Source organism: Crocodylus siamensis, chromosome 6 (genome assembly GCF_052110815.1).
Source record: "Crocodylus siamensis isolate JL-2025a chromosome 6, ASM5211081v1, whole genome shotgun sequence".
NCBI lineage: Eukaryota > Metazoa > Chordata > Crocodylia > Crocodylidae > Crocodylus > Crocodylus siamensis.
Genome location: NC_143400.1, coordinates 89,690,299 through 89,708,725, shown reverse-complemented (window position 1 = coordinate 89,708,725; position 18,427 = coordinate 89,690,299). Strand labels below are relative to the sequence as shown.

The 18,427-nt window shown below is 46.3% G+C and overlaps 1 protein-coding gene across 4 annotated transcripts in view; it reads left to right on the top strand.

Moving 5' to 3' along the window:
- Positions 1-602: 602 nt before the first annotated feature.
- Positions 603-18,427, top strand: part of PEX5L (peroxisomal biogenesis factor 5 like) — a 213,945-nt gene continuing 196,120 nt past the window's right edge. For all 4 annotated transcript variants that reach the window (XM_090051218.1, XM_090051216.1, XM_090051215.1 and 1 more), the window contains exon 1: positions 603-791. In XM_090051218.1, coding sequence (XP_089907344.1) covers positions 615-791 — 177 coding nt within the window. In that variant the 5' untranslated portion in view covers positions 603-614. The remainder of the gene's footprint in view (positions 792-18,427) is intronic.

Sequence of the window (18,427 nt, the reverse complement as noted above, 5' to 3'; positions counted from 1 at the left end):
GCAATTGTAGGCAGACATCCCTATCACCAAACTCGGTATCCCAAGCTCTGTGTTTCAAGCGATGCCACAATAACCCAAATCTAATCGCCCCAGCTAGGCAGAGACGGCCAAATCCCATTCCACCCCACTGCAATTTTACAGATGCAGATGATTCACATCAGAAACATCTGAAGGTTATCAGCTCCTGAGCCAGGGTTTCCCAAGTAGCCAAAGAGATCCGCCAACGACATTCGCTGGTTTTAAACGTCATTTCATGGCAGACGCGTGCCCGAATCTCTTGGACTCCCTTAAAAAATGTCAGCGACCCGCACACCCCGCCTTGTTACACCGCCGCCCGAAAGGTTTCCTCGGAACGACGCGCTAGCCAGACCGGCCTCGGTCCCCACCACAGAGCTGGCGAGGGCCCGTGCTCCTGGGGCGCGCCCTCCAGCGTGGGCCCAGCTTGCCAGCGCTTCGCGGGCAGGGCTTTTGCTTTTTCCTCAAGCTCCGGGCAAGGGAGGCTAGCGGCGGCGGCGGCGGCTCCGGGTTTTTGGCGCGGCCGGGCCCGGCGGCTGCCCCGGATGGCGGGGCGGGGCGGGGCGGGGCGGGGCCGGGGGCGGGGGGCGGGCAGAGGCATGAAGGAGCCGAGCGGGAAGCCGGCAAGAGTTTGGCCGCCGGGCGGGGGAGAGTTGTCGCGGCGCCGGAGTTGCCCCCGCGGCTCCCGCTCCAGGTCAGCGCCCGCGGGCGGGCAGCCCCCGGCCCCGGCCCCGGCCCCGGCCGCGCCGGGCAGGATGTACCAGGGGCACATGCAGGTAGGGCGGCGGCGGCGGCGGCAACAGGTGCGGCTGCCCCGGGGGGGGCACGTCGGTCTGGGTCACTTGAAGGACGGAGGCGGCGGGGCAGGATGAGCCTCCAGGATGAGTCACCTTGACTCCCGCTCCCTCAGCCGGCCCTTCCCCGGGGAGGCCGGGGAAGCGTCCTTCGCAGTCGGAGCCGGGCTTCTTATCGCGTGGGGGCGGCTGGGGGGGGGGGGGCACAAGACCGGCCGCCGGCCCAAGCCGATGGCAGAGACCTGGACGGGGCCCCTGATTCTGCACCCTGGCTTCCAGCACAGAGCAGCGACCGCAAGAAGTGCCCCCGCGCCTCGAAAATGTTGTGTCATAACACTGCTTGCGGGGGCGGGGGGCACCCGATGGATTTGAACAGGGGAGGCAGCCGGCAGCACGTTGTTACCTCATTCGGGAAACCAGGGTAGGGTGGCCAGTGGTTTGCAGCCGCACAGAAAAGCAGGTCCATACTTACTGCTCCTCGAGCGGATTTTAGCCAGGCGAAATGCATCTCTCTAAAGCAAACAGACTAATTGTGTTGTGAGGAATATGCCGTCAACTCCGGACAAATACCTAAGAAGGAGGAAATGCCAGTCATGTAGCAGTGCCCCCGGGCAGATTGAGGATATCCTCTGTGCTAGAAAACAGATTGTTTTTAACAAACTGGATCAACAATTACATTTACCATGGAAATAACATTTCTATGTATCCAGAAAAAAGAATCTGTTCTTGATGCCTTTAAAAAAAAAAGTGTCCCTTTGAAGTACGTGTAATGTCACAAGATTTAACTTTAATCAAACTCACTCAAAAAGTTTGCTGGATTTAAAAATGCTATGCCAGGCATTTGTTAAAGGTCACAAAACCAGAAGAGAGTTCCCTGATCAAACTACAATGAAGTTTTGTTGGGATGCGTTTCCAACAAGAAACATTAATGTCCTTAAAAACAACTGTTAAAAAAAGACTAAGGGTTTGTGTCTTTTTGAAAGTATTTTCATGGTTGCTGAGGGCTTAATTGTTGAGTCCTTCAATGAGTCAGACACAGAAAAATGCAGAACTGATTAATCTGCAATGGGATGATCTGGTACAAGGTTTACTAACCCACCTTGCAATGCAAACTAATAAGAGGTGGTATACCACTACAGTGTCAACAGACACTAGCAGAAATACAGAACCACCATAGGTATCCCAAGCCCTTTGTGGTCTACTTTATTTTGCTACAAAATAGTGAAGGCTTAATGAAATATGGCAACACTGCTAACTTTGGGAAAAGCCATGATACTTGGAAACACTTTCCGATATTGCCGCTAGTTCTTTAGCTAAAAAGAAAATTTACGTATAAAACTGTTCAAACCCAGATGGCTAAAATTAGGCCACTAAATCCATATTGAGACACCAAGCTTGTTTCCAGAGGCACTGAGCCCTCGTCTCCCCCGTTGGGTTAAAGTGAGGTGTACATGTGAACAGTTGCTTTGACCTGACATGTACATACTGATTTAAGAAACGTCCTTTAGGCAACCATATTTGACAACGTTGGCTCCTCTGAACTTGTGTGCTTCATTCAGGCAAAACTCCCATTGAAGTCAGCTGTTAATGAATGTAGGGCTGGGCACCAACTTATTTATATAAAGGCTCAGCATGCTTATGTTTAGCTTCTCTTTTCTTAATTGCTTTTCTATATTCATAAAACTAAAATATGCAAAGATATGTCCTAGGTCCAGTGATTTTATATATGTCTACATGTAATTACTTACATAGTGGGGGCTGGTCCTGCTTTCAGCAGGGGGCTGGACTAGATGTGATCTCCTGAGGTCCCCGCCAACCCTCATTCTCTATGACTATGATATTTTACATGAACTTATTTATTAATAATTGCTGCAATTCAGTTCTTGTGATGGAAGAATTTTGAAAGGTGAAAACATTCCCAGCTACAACAATACAATACATTCGTATTGTTAACTATATGTTTGACAATGTATGTTTGAAGATGGCATACTTACATAAACCTCAACCTTTATTTTCCCTTCGAATACAACAAGTACTGTCAGAGCGGCCCAAATAAACCATGACACAGGAAAATATTTAAGCACATCCTTGACTTTGAGCATGTGCTTATTGAAGCCAGCTGATGATTAAGTGTTTTGCTGAACTGGGGCCATAATGTATAAGCATCTAGTTTTGAATTATTAGTTTATAGGATATATAGTAGTTGATTTTTTTTTCAGAATGGTCCAGAAAACGATTTGGACTTCTAGTAGGGGGTGAGGTTAGAGCCTCCTCTTGTTACGTTCCTTATTATAGCATCCTTGTGTTAATGATTAAAATAATAATGCTGCAATATCTCTACCCCTACCCCCAAACTCAAGTGCACAATCTTGTTTGTATGTAACATAAGTAGATGGGGCAAATTCAGCTTTGAGTGTAAGCAAATGCAATCCAGTCAGTGCTTACATCAGGGCTTAATTTGCCTCCTAGTGTTTTTTTTTTTCTTAATTTCACAACACTCAATTTATCACACCTCCTACCCGGAAATGTTAGGGAGAATCTAACCCTAAATTACAAAAGAGAAAAAAAACTTGTAAAAGGCAGGTGCAATTCAAGTTTGACCCGCTTTCCAGTGCCATGACACATTTCTTTAGGGCTTGATTCTACTTCGCTTATGTTTCTAAAACTTCCACAGAGATGAATGGAAGGAGACCAGGTAAGGAAGGAAACATTCAAAATAGTGAGAAAGACAAACAGAAACAAAACTCAAGGACTGTAGGTGCCTCAGTACAGTACAGTGAAGGAGGTTCTTCAAAGGGATCTCAGTGTCAGTTTAATCCAAAAATATCTCAATATTTGGGTGGCTTTTAATACCCAAACTGCTTACCAAATTGCCAGTCATGGTACAGAAACACAAAAGGTATTGACATCATTTCTAAGAAAGACATTAGCCACGCCTCTGGGACCTGGATCTTCAATAAGGAATTTTTCAGGAATAAAAGAATTTCAGGTTAGGTCCCTATACTGTATATCTGAGCCTACACACATTTACCCAAGTGTTTAATTGCCATCATGCCAGTAGACCCATTTACAGTAGTGGCTGAGTAAAATAAAAAATGTGCATAGGTGATTACAGGACAAAGGCCTCGATTACTCTTTAAAATCTGAATAATTTAACAACAGATCCCAAGGTCCATTTGAAAGCTTGTAAACTATATCATGTGCTCTGTCTGTCCTTGGCCTGGGGACATTGAATCTCATAGACATCCCATGCCTGGAGGGAGGGGAGATGGTGACCCTGGGATAACATTTTTCAAAGGATTCATCATTAGCTCTCATCCCATTGATGTCTATGGTAAAAGTCTCATTGATTCCAGCGGGGTGAAGTTAGGTCTGTGTAAATGCTTTTGAAAACCCCACCCTTAAGACTTCCCAATTCTTAGAAGTAGATCCTGAACTGGGTATAAACCGCACAAATTAAAAATAATGAGCTCATTTCTCTTAAAAGACATTCACTACACTAGTTTGCATTGGAAGGAAATAGGTAGTATAGTGCCATCAGCAAAGAAACATATTGAACTTGTTCAAATTGTGCATAGCAAGTGCTCCTTAAAGCAGCCAAGATTGCAAAAGCATACAAAAGAAATTCTTCAAGGGCTCAGAAACTCAATTTGAATCACATTTTTTTTTCCCAAATGGTAAATGAAATATCATTAAATAAGATGAGCTCCGTGTAAATAAGAAGCCATCATTCTTTTAGAGATGAATGACATTCAGAACAGAAGTTAGGCCCTAACCCCAGCATTATATTTTTATAAACTACAAATTAATAAATTAAAGTCCACAGTTTTAATGAAAGAGGTCCAGTTTATTGAAAAATCATGCTTCCCTTTCCCCCCCACAAATCTACTTACTGTAGTATTATAACTGGTGACAAGTGAGGCACAACCAAAGACTCAGCCTTACAAAAACTTGGTGATTTTAATGGGCTGCTGTTATAAAGTCTTTCAGGATTATGACAGAAATTTTGATATTAAAAACTTAAAATTAAGGAGCATGGCTTGCATTTGTACTCACAGATCTTGTCATGTACTTAGCTACTTGATTTTTATGTACAAATGTTACCTGTATTTACATATCAAAGCTGCCCAAAATTAATACATACTGGCCACATCTACCTACACAAGATGCTGGCTGCACCATAGTTGCTGCACAGTCATGTAGTACTTGTATAAACAAGTACTTGTACAAGTTGTATAAACAAGTGTTACACGAGTGTGCAGTAACCTGAGTTACTGCTCAGTAGCACCAATGAAAGCCTCTTTTGTGGCATTACTGTACAGTTGCCTAATACTACTGCACAGTAGCTTTGTGTCATGGTTTTTGCCACACGACCCTACTGCACAGTAGTATCAGGCTACTGTGCAGTCAGTATCTCATGTAGACGTGGCCACTGGGGACATCTCCTTGTGCACTTGACTGTGGAGTTGACTACTTACCTTTTCAGTAAAGCACTATTGTCTACACATGTGGTGCTCTTAGGTCGGAGTAAATTAATTAACTCCACTGTAGGGTAGTACTGCCTGACAAATACTATCCTACAACAGAGTTATTTACTCTGCTGCAATGCACATGTAAATGGTGACCAGGTACAAGGGTGCTTCAGTGAGGGGGATGCCTGTCAGTTAGCCCTGCACGGTAGCAGACTCGTGCCCCAGCCAGCCCGTCCGCAGCAGAGCCATGGCAAAGCAGCTCTGGGCTGGCAGACTGACCCCCGGATTCCCTGCACCATCCTACCTCAGTGTGGTGTAGTCCTGGGCACATGTGTCAACATTACACCCAGAAGCAATAAACACTGCTGCAAACTGTGCTGGAGTTTGTGTTGCATTAATAGCACATGTAGATGCACCCACAGTGTCCCACACACAGTTTTATAGACCACTTTGAAAATGCAGTCTTAGAAGACATTCAGGCTGCTTGTACATGCCGTGGGGGTTTACTTTGGTTTAATTTCCCCTAAATTGAAGCAGTGTGTTTTTAAAAACCCTGCTTCAATTTATACTAAAGTAACTCCCTGTGGTGTGTACACAAAGGTTGGAACCAATCCTTACCTGCCTCTCCGGCAGCAGTGGGGGAGGGCAAGCTGCCTGTGGGTTTAGTACTCCCAGAGATGCAGCAGTGGGGGTGCTTCTCTCCAAGACAGTAGTGGTGCAGGCAACAGCTTGAGCTCTGGTTCCTATGTGACCAACCCAGGGTTGGCCCCAACCTGACCCACCTGGCTTGCCCCACCCCACCCCCAGCCCTCAAAACTTCCCGAGACCAGAAACTTCTGCCTAGCAGAGGCTTCTATCTTGGTGACCCTGTGGCAGTTCCCCAGCCCCCTCTCCATCAGAGAGTGGAAATTCAGGTAAGAACAGATCCAGGGAGGAGGGAATTGCTAATGATCGACCCACTCTGGGGCTTGTGGGGCTCTGGCTTTGTGCTTCCATGTGCTGCTCACAGCTAGAGTGACAGGAGCACAAAGTGAAGGCACAGAACCAGCTCAGCCTGATGGTGTGGGACTTCCTATGGCTTGTGGCACTCTAGCACATCACAAGGCCAAGCCAGGCTGTCTCCATGCTGCACCACATGGGTCTCAGCCTTGAAGCAAGAACCAGATGCTACTAGGCTGGGCCAGGCTGGTTCTGTGCTACACCATGCAGGTCCTGGCCATACAGCGGGGTGGTGGAAGCATGGAGCTCAGGTGGGCAGGGTATGGGTGTCAGGGGAGGGTGTGGGGAGCCCCACACACTCCCCCCCCTCCCCATGGTGCAGCAGCAACAGCAGGTGTGGGTACTCAGGGCACTCATGGCCTGTGCAGGTGCTGCTGCCTGCATATGGCTCTGGCCAGAGCTGCACATGGCAGCAAGGAGCGCAGCCAGTCTGGCCCACCTCTATTGCACAGGTCTCACACACCACTGGGGAAAAAACCCACATGGTGGAGCTGGCTGCCTTCCCTGGCAGATGCAGCTGCCGGGACTCTGCTGGAAGTGGTGAGGAGCCCCACCCCTTGCTTACATGGGGGCCGGCAGCCGGCAGCCAGCTCCATTGTGCAGGGCTTCCCCTAGTGGTATGTGAGTGCCGGGAGCTGCACATGCCCTGTAGGGAGCCCCACACAATAGAGGTAAGGCAGCCCAGCTGCACTCCTTGCCACCATGTGCAGCACTGGCCAGAGCCATGTATCACTGAGCACAAGTGCCCCGGGGGTCCCTGCCTGCTGCTGCTGCATCTGCTGCTGACAGTGGCAGGGTTGTAAGCCATGTGAGGGAGAGTGTGTGGGAGGTCCCCACACCCTCCTCCTTCATACCCCACAAACCCATATCCTGCCCCCACCACACCCCCACATATGCACACAGCCCGCAACATACCCTACACCCCCCCAATACAGCCACACCTCACAAACCACACACACCCGATACATATGCCCCCACCACCAACCACAGCCTACACACTTCCTCACACACAAAATACAAGAGCTAGACTTTATAGTTGACCTATTATGCAGTCACCTCTATATACACTATGCAAACACAAATCACGACAAAAATATTTTTTGTAATAAAATTAAAATACATTACAGGAGATGTTTGACTTCTAGTATATGATTTTTTTTTTTTTTTCTGGTTCAGATGGCAACACCCCCACCTCTCCGATCAGGAGGAAGTCTGTGGGCAAGGAGAGGGACTTCCAGTGGCAAAGCTCAGAGGTTAAGGGCAGGAGTTCCGGTCCCAAGATGGCGACTGGGGGGTGGGGTCTTGACTGCTCACCAAAACTCATTAAGCGGCCCTCCAGCCAAAATAATTGCCCACCCTTGCTATAGGGAATGGGTAGGTGGCTAGGCACAGATAGCGGGTTCTGACCATCTATGTCCACCCCAATGGTCAGCTGAGGAGATGGCAGACTGGGACAAGTAGCTATGCCAGGAATACCAAAGCCTCAAGTTCAAAGCAATGGCCTGACACCCCCACAGTGTACCCTTGGTAGCACTGCACTTGCTCCACTCAAGTAACAGGGTTACAACTCTGTTACAACATCAGACCACTATCATTTACTGAGTGATATCTGGGGCCTCTGTACTACCTCATATTTACATTGCTGTCTTCAACCTACTGTCTTCTCAGAACCTGCCACTCGTGTCTTTATATCAATCCATTTAAAAGGTATCCAGACCAAATATGGATATTGAATATAGTATAGATTACCTTGATTTTAATTTCTTTGAGTTCCATTATTGAATTATTATACAAAATATCACTGAGGTATTTATAATCTCAGTATGATGGTAAAAACAGATTATGCTGAGAACACTGAGTAATGAATTGAAGCATATGGAAAATCATTCTAGTTCCCCTAATAATGTTATCTGTAATTAATGAAAAAATAGTTGCTTGGGGCCTTCTATCTAAGCTGCTCGGTTAAAGCAGCAATGATTGCTGTTCACTGTTGTGATTTAAGTAAGGGATATATTTCATAGAACACCTCTATTTCCAATAAAGAAAGCATCAAATGGCTAAGCTGTGGCTGGCACTTGGAAATGGACTCCCAGGATGGGCATAAAGAAGCATTAATATGTCCCTGTATCCTTGCCAAAACGAAAACGCTAGGATAACATGGTCAGGGGGCTGTGCACATAGGATATTGCCAGCCCAAGACAGATGCATGTGAATAGGACACCATGCCAATAGGCAGTTTTCATGTTCTGTAATTTAGCATCCTCAAAAGAAGCTTGCACCATTCTTTTAAGAGAGGAAACCAGGGAGACCATCTTATTAACTACTTTCAGAGGGTGGAATCCAAAGTCCAGAGGAATTCATGCAAGTCCACCTGCTTTTAGGATGGACCTTAAAAAGTTGAAAACAAATTGCATGATGCAATGGCTACAACAGCAAAGGGCTGGACTTGATGACCCCAAGGGACCTTCTAGGTTAAGTTCCTAACTGCACAACTCTCACAAATGTTTGTGTGAGCAGGGGCTGACTCTGACACCTGCTAAGTAAGTCCAAAAACCTGGATACAATCTTCAAAAGCTGGAAGAGAACAGACTCTGGCTTTTGAGGTCACAGAGCGGAAGTGGAATCACCGCACAGTAGTCTCCATCAGGCCTGCACTCCCTCTCCAAAAGGGATAATAGTCTGATGGTTCAGTGAGGTTGCTAATGTACCACCTCCAGCTCATATTTCCTTGCTGCAAAATTTAACTGCCTATCCTCTGGGAGCTGAGTGCTGCATTAGTGACCCCCCTCTGCAGGTTTACCAGATTCTCTAGTCTCTTCCATTCAGAGCTAACTGACTTGTGCTGTGTCTGAGATCAGAGGGCTAAACCCAACAGTTCTTACCTGAGAAATCAAGTCAGTGAGAGCTTTTCCCCCGAAGGAATTCATGATAATGTAAGTGGGATAAATCGGAGATGGTGTTTTAAAATCAGTGGCGGACAAGTGCTAAGAACATTTTTTTCTGGTCAAGGATCTGAGGTTTCCAATGATGCTTTTAACAGACCATAGTTATGACATGCAGAGCTAGATTTGCAAAAGGTACTTGGGTACCTTCTGGGACTTGCAACAACACCTAACTCCCACTGAGTTCCTAAATCTGGCCTGCCGAGACTTAGCTGAGTAACTGCAAAGGTCCATATTTTTCTCAAGTTACAAAAGCTCTTCCTAGCGCTTTCTAGTTTTCAGTAAATGACCATATAACTAAGACAGGATGATCGCAAAAGAAAGAGCTTGGTGCCATATCAGGAAACTGCAGAGCATTTAAGGAAATTCTGTGTGCTAGTAAGTATATGTATACACACCCACACACAATGAGAGAAGACGCAATGAGCTTATAGCCACAAACTAGCTTATATTATCATTATCATACATCTTCAATTTGTGCATAATTAGAAGTAAAATGAGAAAGCAACTACTCAATACTAAAACACAATGGATCAGTGCTGGTGGAGATCTGTACCTTTCTAAATAGGATTTAGCCCATAGGGTGCAGGGTATATTGTTTAAATGCCTGACAAAATAACAAATAAAAGCTCATCAAGATAAACGCAAAGTATGGCATTACCTTGTGCTCTTAAATAAGAGAACTCAAAGTGATCTGTTTTGAAGCCATCACTCAGGAAAATCTCCCACTTAAACTGTAACTGGAATATTTTCTTTGCAGATATCATCAGAGCATTTCTTAAGTTATTTCCATTTGCCTTCTGGCAGTGTCAGTCAAAAAACAACTTCAGGCATCTTTCAGATACATAAAATTATTCAGGGTTAGTTTTTGTATCCCCATGCACGTCAGACAGAATGGCTGTGTGCTCATCATCAAGCCATCACCTTTTGAGACTACCTACCCCTTTATATACATGCAATTCCTAGTTGTAGATGCCTGCAGCATTGTGGTTCACTAAATCATCACTCTGGGCACTGGCAGACATGCAGTTCCCTGCTCTAACTCATGGCACTTCACAGAAAGTGCCTTGAGTTAGAGCAACCCTTCCTCCACAACCCAACAGACATTCACTGTTAGCTTAGGGGCATGGGGTGGGGGATTGAGCCCCACTTGGGAGCTGATCCAGGAGGAGTTGCCTGTCTGCAGCCTCTCCCCCATCTAGCCCTGTCTCCCCTTGCCACCTGCCCCCCCACCCAGCTCTGGTGCTGTCTGCAGGATGGAATGGGGGGAAGCGGGGGAGGGATTTCCAGGTTGGGGTTTGCCTAGCCTGAGCTGAAGGGGAGGTGGGTGGATTGGAGCGCTGGGGACGGGGTCGCACTGCATCAGCCCATCCCCAATCATGCACAGGGATAGACAGAAGTTAATGAAAATGCTCTGCTTTGGAGCGCCTTCATCTGAATCCTCATTACATGGTGGTTAATTTGTCGTGTGATCAAGCACTTTTAAAGCACTCTGCAGCTGCGCACTTCTGTCAGGGCATGGTTCCAGAGTGCTTTTAAGGGGCTGATTATGCAACAAACGTCATTTCAGTCAGCACCTCTGTTACCCGTATCTTACAGATTCAGGAGTCATGCTAGCAAGGGGTTTCTACATATATTCCTAATGGTTGTTGAAAGCCTTGTGCATAGCAAAGTGGTAAAGAGTCTCAGGGAGCGGGATGGTCATTTGAAGGAGTAACTGTTCATTTCCTGTCAGTATGAACAGGATATTGTCTCAGTAATTGGTTTTTAATTATATTGGTTGCAACTGTGGATAAAGCACTGATATTCCACAAAAATTAAGCTTGAGCAGTTCAGTGACAGAAGACAATCTTGAGTCACATGAGCTGTACAACTGTCAAAAAGCAGCAGCGTTTCCAGAATATTCAGCCTTTTCTTTAGTCTTCACAGTTAGCATTAGAAAAACACTAGGAAACAAATTTGAGATTACATCTCAAATAGCAATTTGGTTCAGCCTCATTTACCATTTTGGGAAGAATTGTGCAATCACTGCATACACCCATGTATTTGGGGAATGGTTGCACTTTTGCTCCCATAAGAATATAAGTTTCTGTATGGAGTATCAATATGCAAATGAAAGTATTTATTATTTTCAATAGGCAAATGAAAGTATTTACTATTTTCAGTTCCAGGCAGAAGTGCTTAAGTTACATCCTGTATAAAGCTCTAGAAATACAATTAAAGAACAGGTGAGCAGTCGCACAATGTGGATAATGAATATAGATACTAAGGATACAAAGATTTAGTCTAAGCAAACAGTAATATGAACAACCCATTTCCTGAAATGCAATTTCATAACGTGTCCACCGAACAATTATAACTGAGAATTCATGAAAAGAAGAAAAGGAATAAATAACGTGCGGAGCTTTTTTCATAATGCACTGGAATGCTTATTTGCACTAACACACATTTAAATAATCCATACTTTTAACGTATTGTCTCAATCAATTAAAATCCTATACGGTACTTTAGCTCTATCACTACTGACAGATATCCTTTAGTTTCCTGACTTCCCTGCTACATCATCAGTTCTAAAAAAAAGTTAAAATCCTAGCTGGTACTGTAATATCAGCAGGAGAGAATAGTCACTTCAACTGACTTAAAATGTCTCTTGTACAGTCATCAACAGGGAATGCAAAAGCAATACATCCACAGTCATCTGTAACTGGAAAATTAGCATCCGTTTTTCACCATGACATTTATATGCTACGTTTTGCTTCATCCCGGATTTTGAAATGAAAGAGACAATATCTGAAATATCATTTTCATTCCAACTGACAGACTTTCTGAAATATATCCATTAGAGAGCTGCTGACATTTTACAGGAGCCTTTGGAAATCTTGCTATTTAGAGGCTATTCTGCTTCTATAGTGTATATTTTCTGTGTTTCTCTTCCTTGCTGTTTTATAACTCAGGCTGTTTGAATGGCAATAGGAGAACTGCTTCTGGAGGGTTCATCTACTCTTGGCACTTGTTTCTCACACCCAAAATCTTATTGATAAAGGACAAGACAAGCATATCACAGAAACAAGTCAAATCCTGCTCTCTTTTACACATGTACATCCTCACTTAGCAATAGTATAAATTCTGAGTTGGTGTAAGCGGGTGCCATTCATTCCCCATTCTTGTCAGGACTGAGTTTGGCTTGGTGTGGGCATTGTGATATAGCTGAGAAAGCCTGGCCCAATTTCTGAGATACAAGTTCATGATTGCAAAAGGGAACATTTGTAACAGATTTCTTCCTTATGTCAGCTGCTGATTAATACTGGCACAGCTCATGGTGGTCTGTGGCCAAGTGCCGCAAAATTCCTTTGGATTAGATTGCATTGCACAGTGCGGTCCTGAAGCCACTCATGTCAGTGACTTCAGTGGGGTCAGGTGCACGCTCAAGAAAGTTCCAGTTTTCTTTTCTCCAGCTATTCTTTAAAGGAAAGAGAACACAGAGGTTGTATTCATTTGGTGCAGCAATTTGACATGTTTTTCCCTCGACAACTTAGACTTAAATTGCCTTTCGTGATCCTTTTTTCCAAAACTGCTCTGACTAGATGTTTATTTGCATCCAGTCACCATAGCGATTGAATACCTATAGCACAAGGCAACATCCTTTAGCTTGAAAACCATTTGGGAAGGATGAAATTGTCTGCATCAACCTATGTAAGAGGAACCTTCCAAGACTGGAACTTCCAGTTTTCATTCTCTAGATTACAAGATGCATAAATCTTTAAAAAAATACCCATAATATTCCTTCAGCTTTAAATCTATAATCTATAGCTATATACCATTCAAAACTAATAGAGTGATAAGGGCTGATATTTTGCAAAGAGAGATGGCTTCTTTTTTTGGAAGAACAGACAGACAAATAACTCTTATTAACTGAGCCGAATACAGGCTTGAGAATTTACACCTGCTTATATTACTTCTGAATTAGGCCCATTATCTACTTTCTGCGTAAACTGTAGAAGTGTCATACAGAAATAAGCAAATTATATAAAATTACTTTAACTCTTTAAAAGATGATCTTTACAATCTCTAGGAGCTGCATCCTACTTTATTTTTAAGGTAGCGTGCCCCTACAGGCTAGTTGGGAGAAACGCTTAATCTTTACTACACAGTGGGTGCATCTACACATGCTATTACAGCAGGGGTGGGCAAAATGTGACCTGCAGGCCAGATGTGGCCCACCAAACCATTCTATTCAACCTGCAGGGCCCCTACAAATTTTAGAAAATTAATATTAATCTGCCCCTGGCTGCCTGTCATGCGGCCCTTGATGGCTTGCCAAAATTCAATAAGTGGCCCTCCGCCCGAAACAATTGCCCGCCCCTGTATTAAGGTGATGCAATAAACTCCAGAACAGTTCACACTGGAGTTAATTGCTCCCAGGTGCAGTGTCTACACATGTACGTGGGACCACAGCACTTAGAGTTGGATGTAGCAGCTCTGGGCTGGCAGGGGATACAGGGGAGTCAGCCCCTGGCTCTGGGTGGTGGAGGGGCTGGCAGGAGGTGGTGGTCTGGCCTTGGCTGGCTGGACTGACCAGGCACAATTGGTGCTTGGTGGTCACCATCCACGTGAGTGTTTGATTGTAGTTAACTCTGCCACAAAATAGTACTGTTCCCAACACTACTATCTTACAGCAGAGTTAATTTATTGCACCCTAATACCAGTACACATATGGACAGTGATGCTGTACTACAGAACTAATTAGTCAACTGGGCAGTAAAGCACATGTGTAGATGCATCCTGTTTCTGGGAAATATGCTTATAGACTAGTTTTGTGCAATGCAGACTGCTAGTCTGACTGGGTTGCAAGGGTGAAGGTTTCCCCTCTTGCCTATAAATGTCAACTACCTGACAATCCAAACACATTCAGGCAGCCTCTGTGCGGGTTTTAATTCAGAAAGATTGGAGGAGAATGGTGGTAAAAATGTTCCAGATTGCCATGGAAATAAGCTTTACTCCAACCTCTAGCGTAAAGAAGAATTTCCCAGTCACCATGGCCAACATTTGAAACCACACCTCCATAGAATATTTTAATTATTTCTAAAATATAGCATTGCTGCAGTAAAAGAGATTGAAGCACCACCTCAGAATACTCTGTAATTTACTGATCAGTGGGGATCCAGGTTTTCTCTGATAAAAAAACTGCAAATTCTCTGATAAAAAAACAAAATCCACAATTAAAATGAAATGCCACTATGTATACAGGTATCAGGTGAACACAATGTTTCACTGATATATGTACAATCTTAAAGCAATTTGGAAGCCTACCAGCACCTCAATCACTGTAATAAAATAAAATCTAAATACCTATGAATTTTTGCATTTGATTTTGGGTTTTTATCATGGAAAATCAGAACTCCCTCTGCCCCCTCCATTCACTAGGATGGAGGTCCAGGCCCCTTGCTTTCAAGCAAACCCCCCCACCCTTGCTGGTGCCCTTCACTCCCCAGCCACAACCCCCTGGTCCTGCTGGTGCCCCTCACCCCACCAAACACAGCCCCCTCCAGCCCTGCCAGAGAGCTGCCAGGGATATGGGGCCAGGGAACTGGGTCTGCAGCCCCCTGTAGCAGTGCCTAAGCCCCACCTGATGCCTGCAGGAGGTGATAGCTGCTGCAGCCTGAGCGTGAAGTGGAGCCCAGCTCCCCTTCCCCAGCAGGCAGCATGGCCAGAGCAGAGCCTGTGGAAGGGGTGGGTGCAGGCTGCTTGCTGTGGGCTTGGGCTCCCCGTCCTGCTGCTCTCCCTCTGGGGCTCCCATGGCCCAGTGGGCAGGACCAGGCATAGCAGAGCAGAGAAGCTCCTTGCTGCTGTGAGCCCTGTGCCACTCTGGCAAGGTGCCCCCCACTTGCCCAGGAGCAGCAGGGGTGGCAATGTGGAGTTATGCTCCTTGCTGCTGCGAGGCAGGTAGGTGGCGCCTTGCCAGGGTAGCTCGGGGTTGGTAGCGTCAGTGAGGTTCCCTGCCTAGCCCTGCTCTGTCCTGCTGCACTTAGTCCTGCCTGTTGGACAGCTGAGACCCCAGGGAGAGGGCAGCAGGGCAGGGAGCCTAAGCCCCCTGTGGTCAGCCTGCCCCTACCCCCACCTCATGCACAGATCCTTAGGGACCATGACCCCAGGGAGATGGGAGTTCAAGAAGAGTGGTTGCTTCTCAAGGAAGTGATCCTCAATGCACAAGCTAAATCTATTCCAACATGGAGGAAAGGCAGCAAGAAGGCACAGCGGCCCTCCTGGCTCTCCAGGGACCTAGCAGACCTCCTACGGCTAAAAAGCAAAGCCTACAAAGGATGGAGGATGGGATTCACCTCCAAGGAGAATTATTCTGCACTGGTCCAGTCCTGCAAGGAGCAAACCAGGAAAGCCAAGGCTGCAACTGAACTCCAACTAGCTTCAAGCATCAAGGACAACAAAAAGTCCTTTTTCAAATATGTGGGGAGCCAGAGGAAAAGCAAGGGCAACGTTGGACCCCTGCTAAACCAGATGGGGCAACTGACAACTGACGCCCAGGAAAAAGCCAACCTATTAAATAGGTACTTTGCGTCAGTCTTTCATCAGTCCCATGGGACGCCCATGCCTGCTATGGGACAGGGAGATCCGGGTGATGGGGATCACCTACCCTCCATAAATACTGACCTCGTGAAGGAACACCTTGAGAAGCTGGATACCTTCAAGTCAGCCAGCCCTGACAATCTGCACCCCAGGGTACTCAAGGAGCTGGTGAGCATCATAGCCCAGCCCCTGGCACAGATCTTTGAAAACTACTGGCGCTCTGGTGTAGTGCCCGAAGACTGGAAGAAGGCCAATGTGGTGCCGATCTTCAAGAAAGGGAGGAGAGTGGATCCGGCTAACTACAGGCCCATTAGCCTGACTTCTATCCTGGGGAAGATCTTAGAAAAGTTTATGAAGGAGGCCATCCTTGATGGACTGGCCCAGGCTAACATCCTAAGGGATAGCCAGCATGGGTTTGGTCAAACAAGACCTACCCGCAACAATCTCATTCCCTTCTACGACTGGGTGACCTATCACCTGGATGAGGGAGAAGAGATTGATGTCATATATCTTGACTTCAAAAAAGTTTTTGATCTGGTATCCCATGATCACCTCTTGGCCAAACTGGCCAGTTGTGGCCACCACGATTCGCTGGCTGGGAAATTGGCTCCATGGTTGGACCCAGAGGGTTGTAATTGATGGCAGTCACTCATTGTGGTGCCCTGTGACCAGTGGGGTCCCTCAAGGCTCTGTCCTTGGACCCATACTGTTCAACATCTTCATTAATGATGTGGACATTGGAGTCAGGAGTGGACTGGCCAAGTTCGCCGATGACACCAAACTTGGGGCAAAGCATCCACACCAGAAGATAGGCGGGTGATCCAGGCTGACCTGGACAAGCTCAGCAAATGGGCAGACGAGAACCTCATGGTGTTTAACACTGAAAAATGCAAGATTCTCCACCTTGGGAGGAAAAGCCTTCAGCTTCCTTATAGGCTCAGCAGTGCTACGTTGGATAGCACTACAGAAGAAAGAGACTTGGGGGTCATCAGTGACCACAAGATGAACATGAGCCTGCAATGCGATGCTGCATCTAGTAAAGTGACCAAAATGCTGGCTTGCATCCCTAGATGCTTCTCGAGCAAATCCCGGGACGTCATTCTCCCCTTGTACTCAGCCTTGGTGAGGCCACAGCTGGAGTACTGCATCCAGTTTTGGGCTCCACAATTCAAAAAGGATGTGGAGAAGCTTGAGAGAGTCCAGAGAAGAGCCACGCGCATGATCAGAGGTCAGGAAAACAGACCTTACGACGACAGGCTGAGAGCCATGGGGCTCTTTAGCCTGGAAAAGCGCAGGCTCAGGGGTGATCGGATGGCCACCTATAAGTTTATCAGGGGTGACCACCAGGATCTGGGGGAACGTTTGTTCACCAGAGCGCCCCAAGGGATGACTAGGTCTAATGGTCACAAACTCCTGCAAGATCGTTTCAGGCTGGACATAAGGAAGAATTTCTTATGGAACAGCCTGCCATCGGAGGTGGTTCAAGCACCTACATTGAACACCTTCAAGAGTAAATTGGATGCTTATCTTGCTGGGATCCTATGACCCCAGCTGACTTCCTGCCCTTTGGGCAGGGGGCTGGACTCAATGATTTCCCGAGGTCCCTTCCAGCCCTGATGTCTATGAAGTCTATGAAGATCGGGAGTGGGGTGCCCCCTCCCTGTCCCCTTGGGAGTGAGTGCATTGGCAGGGAGCCTACCCCCTCCACAACCCTGCCCTCTGGACAAGCCACACTGCAGCCCTGTCCCACTCCCTTCTAGGGCCCTATGGCCATGCATGGCCCCGGGCCCCAAGCCCCATGCATCACGTGGCTGGGCAGCAGCCCCAGCCCCATCCTTGCCCAACTCCCTCTCTCCTTATGGAGGCCTCAAAGCCCCCTGTTCCCCCCCCACACCAGACTTGCCTGCAGGAGCTGCTCTCCTGGTTGCCTGGCAGCCATGTGCATGTACATTCACATTGCACCCCCTGCCTGACCACACTCCTTCTGCTCTCCCCAGCCCCTTTCAGGCTGGAAATCTGCCAACCTATGAAAGATCTTTGCAAAAATACAAACTCCATATGTTTTTTCACTGAAATGAGAAATCCCCATTTTTGTCTGTAAAAAGGAAAAATCTGTGGCGAAGGGGGTTCGTTTTTCCATGGGAAGTGGAAAACCCAGATCCTTGCTGATCAGGGCAGTGAAGGATAGGGTTGGAGCAATAGTTATCATGAGATAAATGAGGGCCAAGATGTAACGTGCATCAGCTACCTCCAATAATTGCTGGCGTGCATGCGCTTATGCATGGTAAGTGAAAGCTAACCTGTAACAGCTCTCCCCTCTTTCATTGAGGGGTAAGTGAGAAATCTAATGCAAGACATGTAAAATGATTTTTTTTTTCTGCATTCAAAAGATGCAAAAGATAGCAAAGAATGTAGTCATAAGAGGCAGGGATGGAAAGACCATTTCAAGCATGACAGAAAATGTAGTGGGAGACAAGACAGATGTTTCTGAATAAATAGTCTGCATCAGTAATTTTAGGGAGAAGTATGTGAAATTGTAAATGGATTTCTAATTGTGCAGGGAAGAGAAGTCACTGACATTAGGCACAACTCCCCACAGTGAGAAAGATATTGTATTTTGATT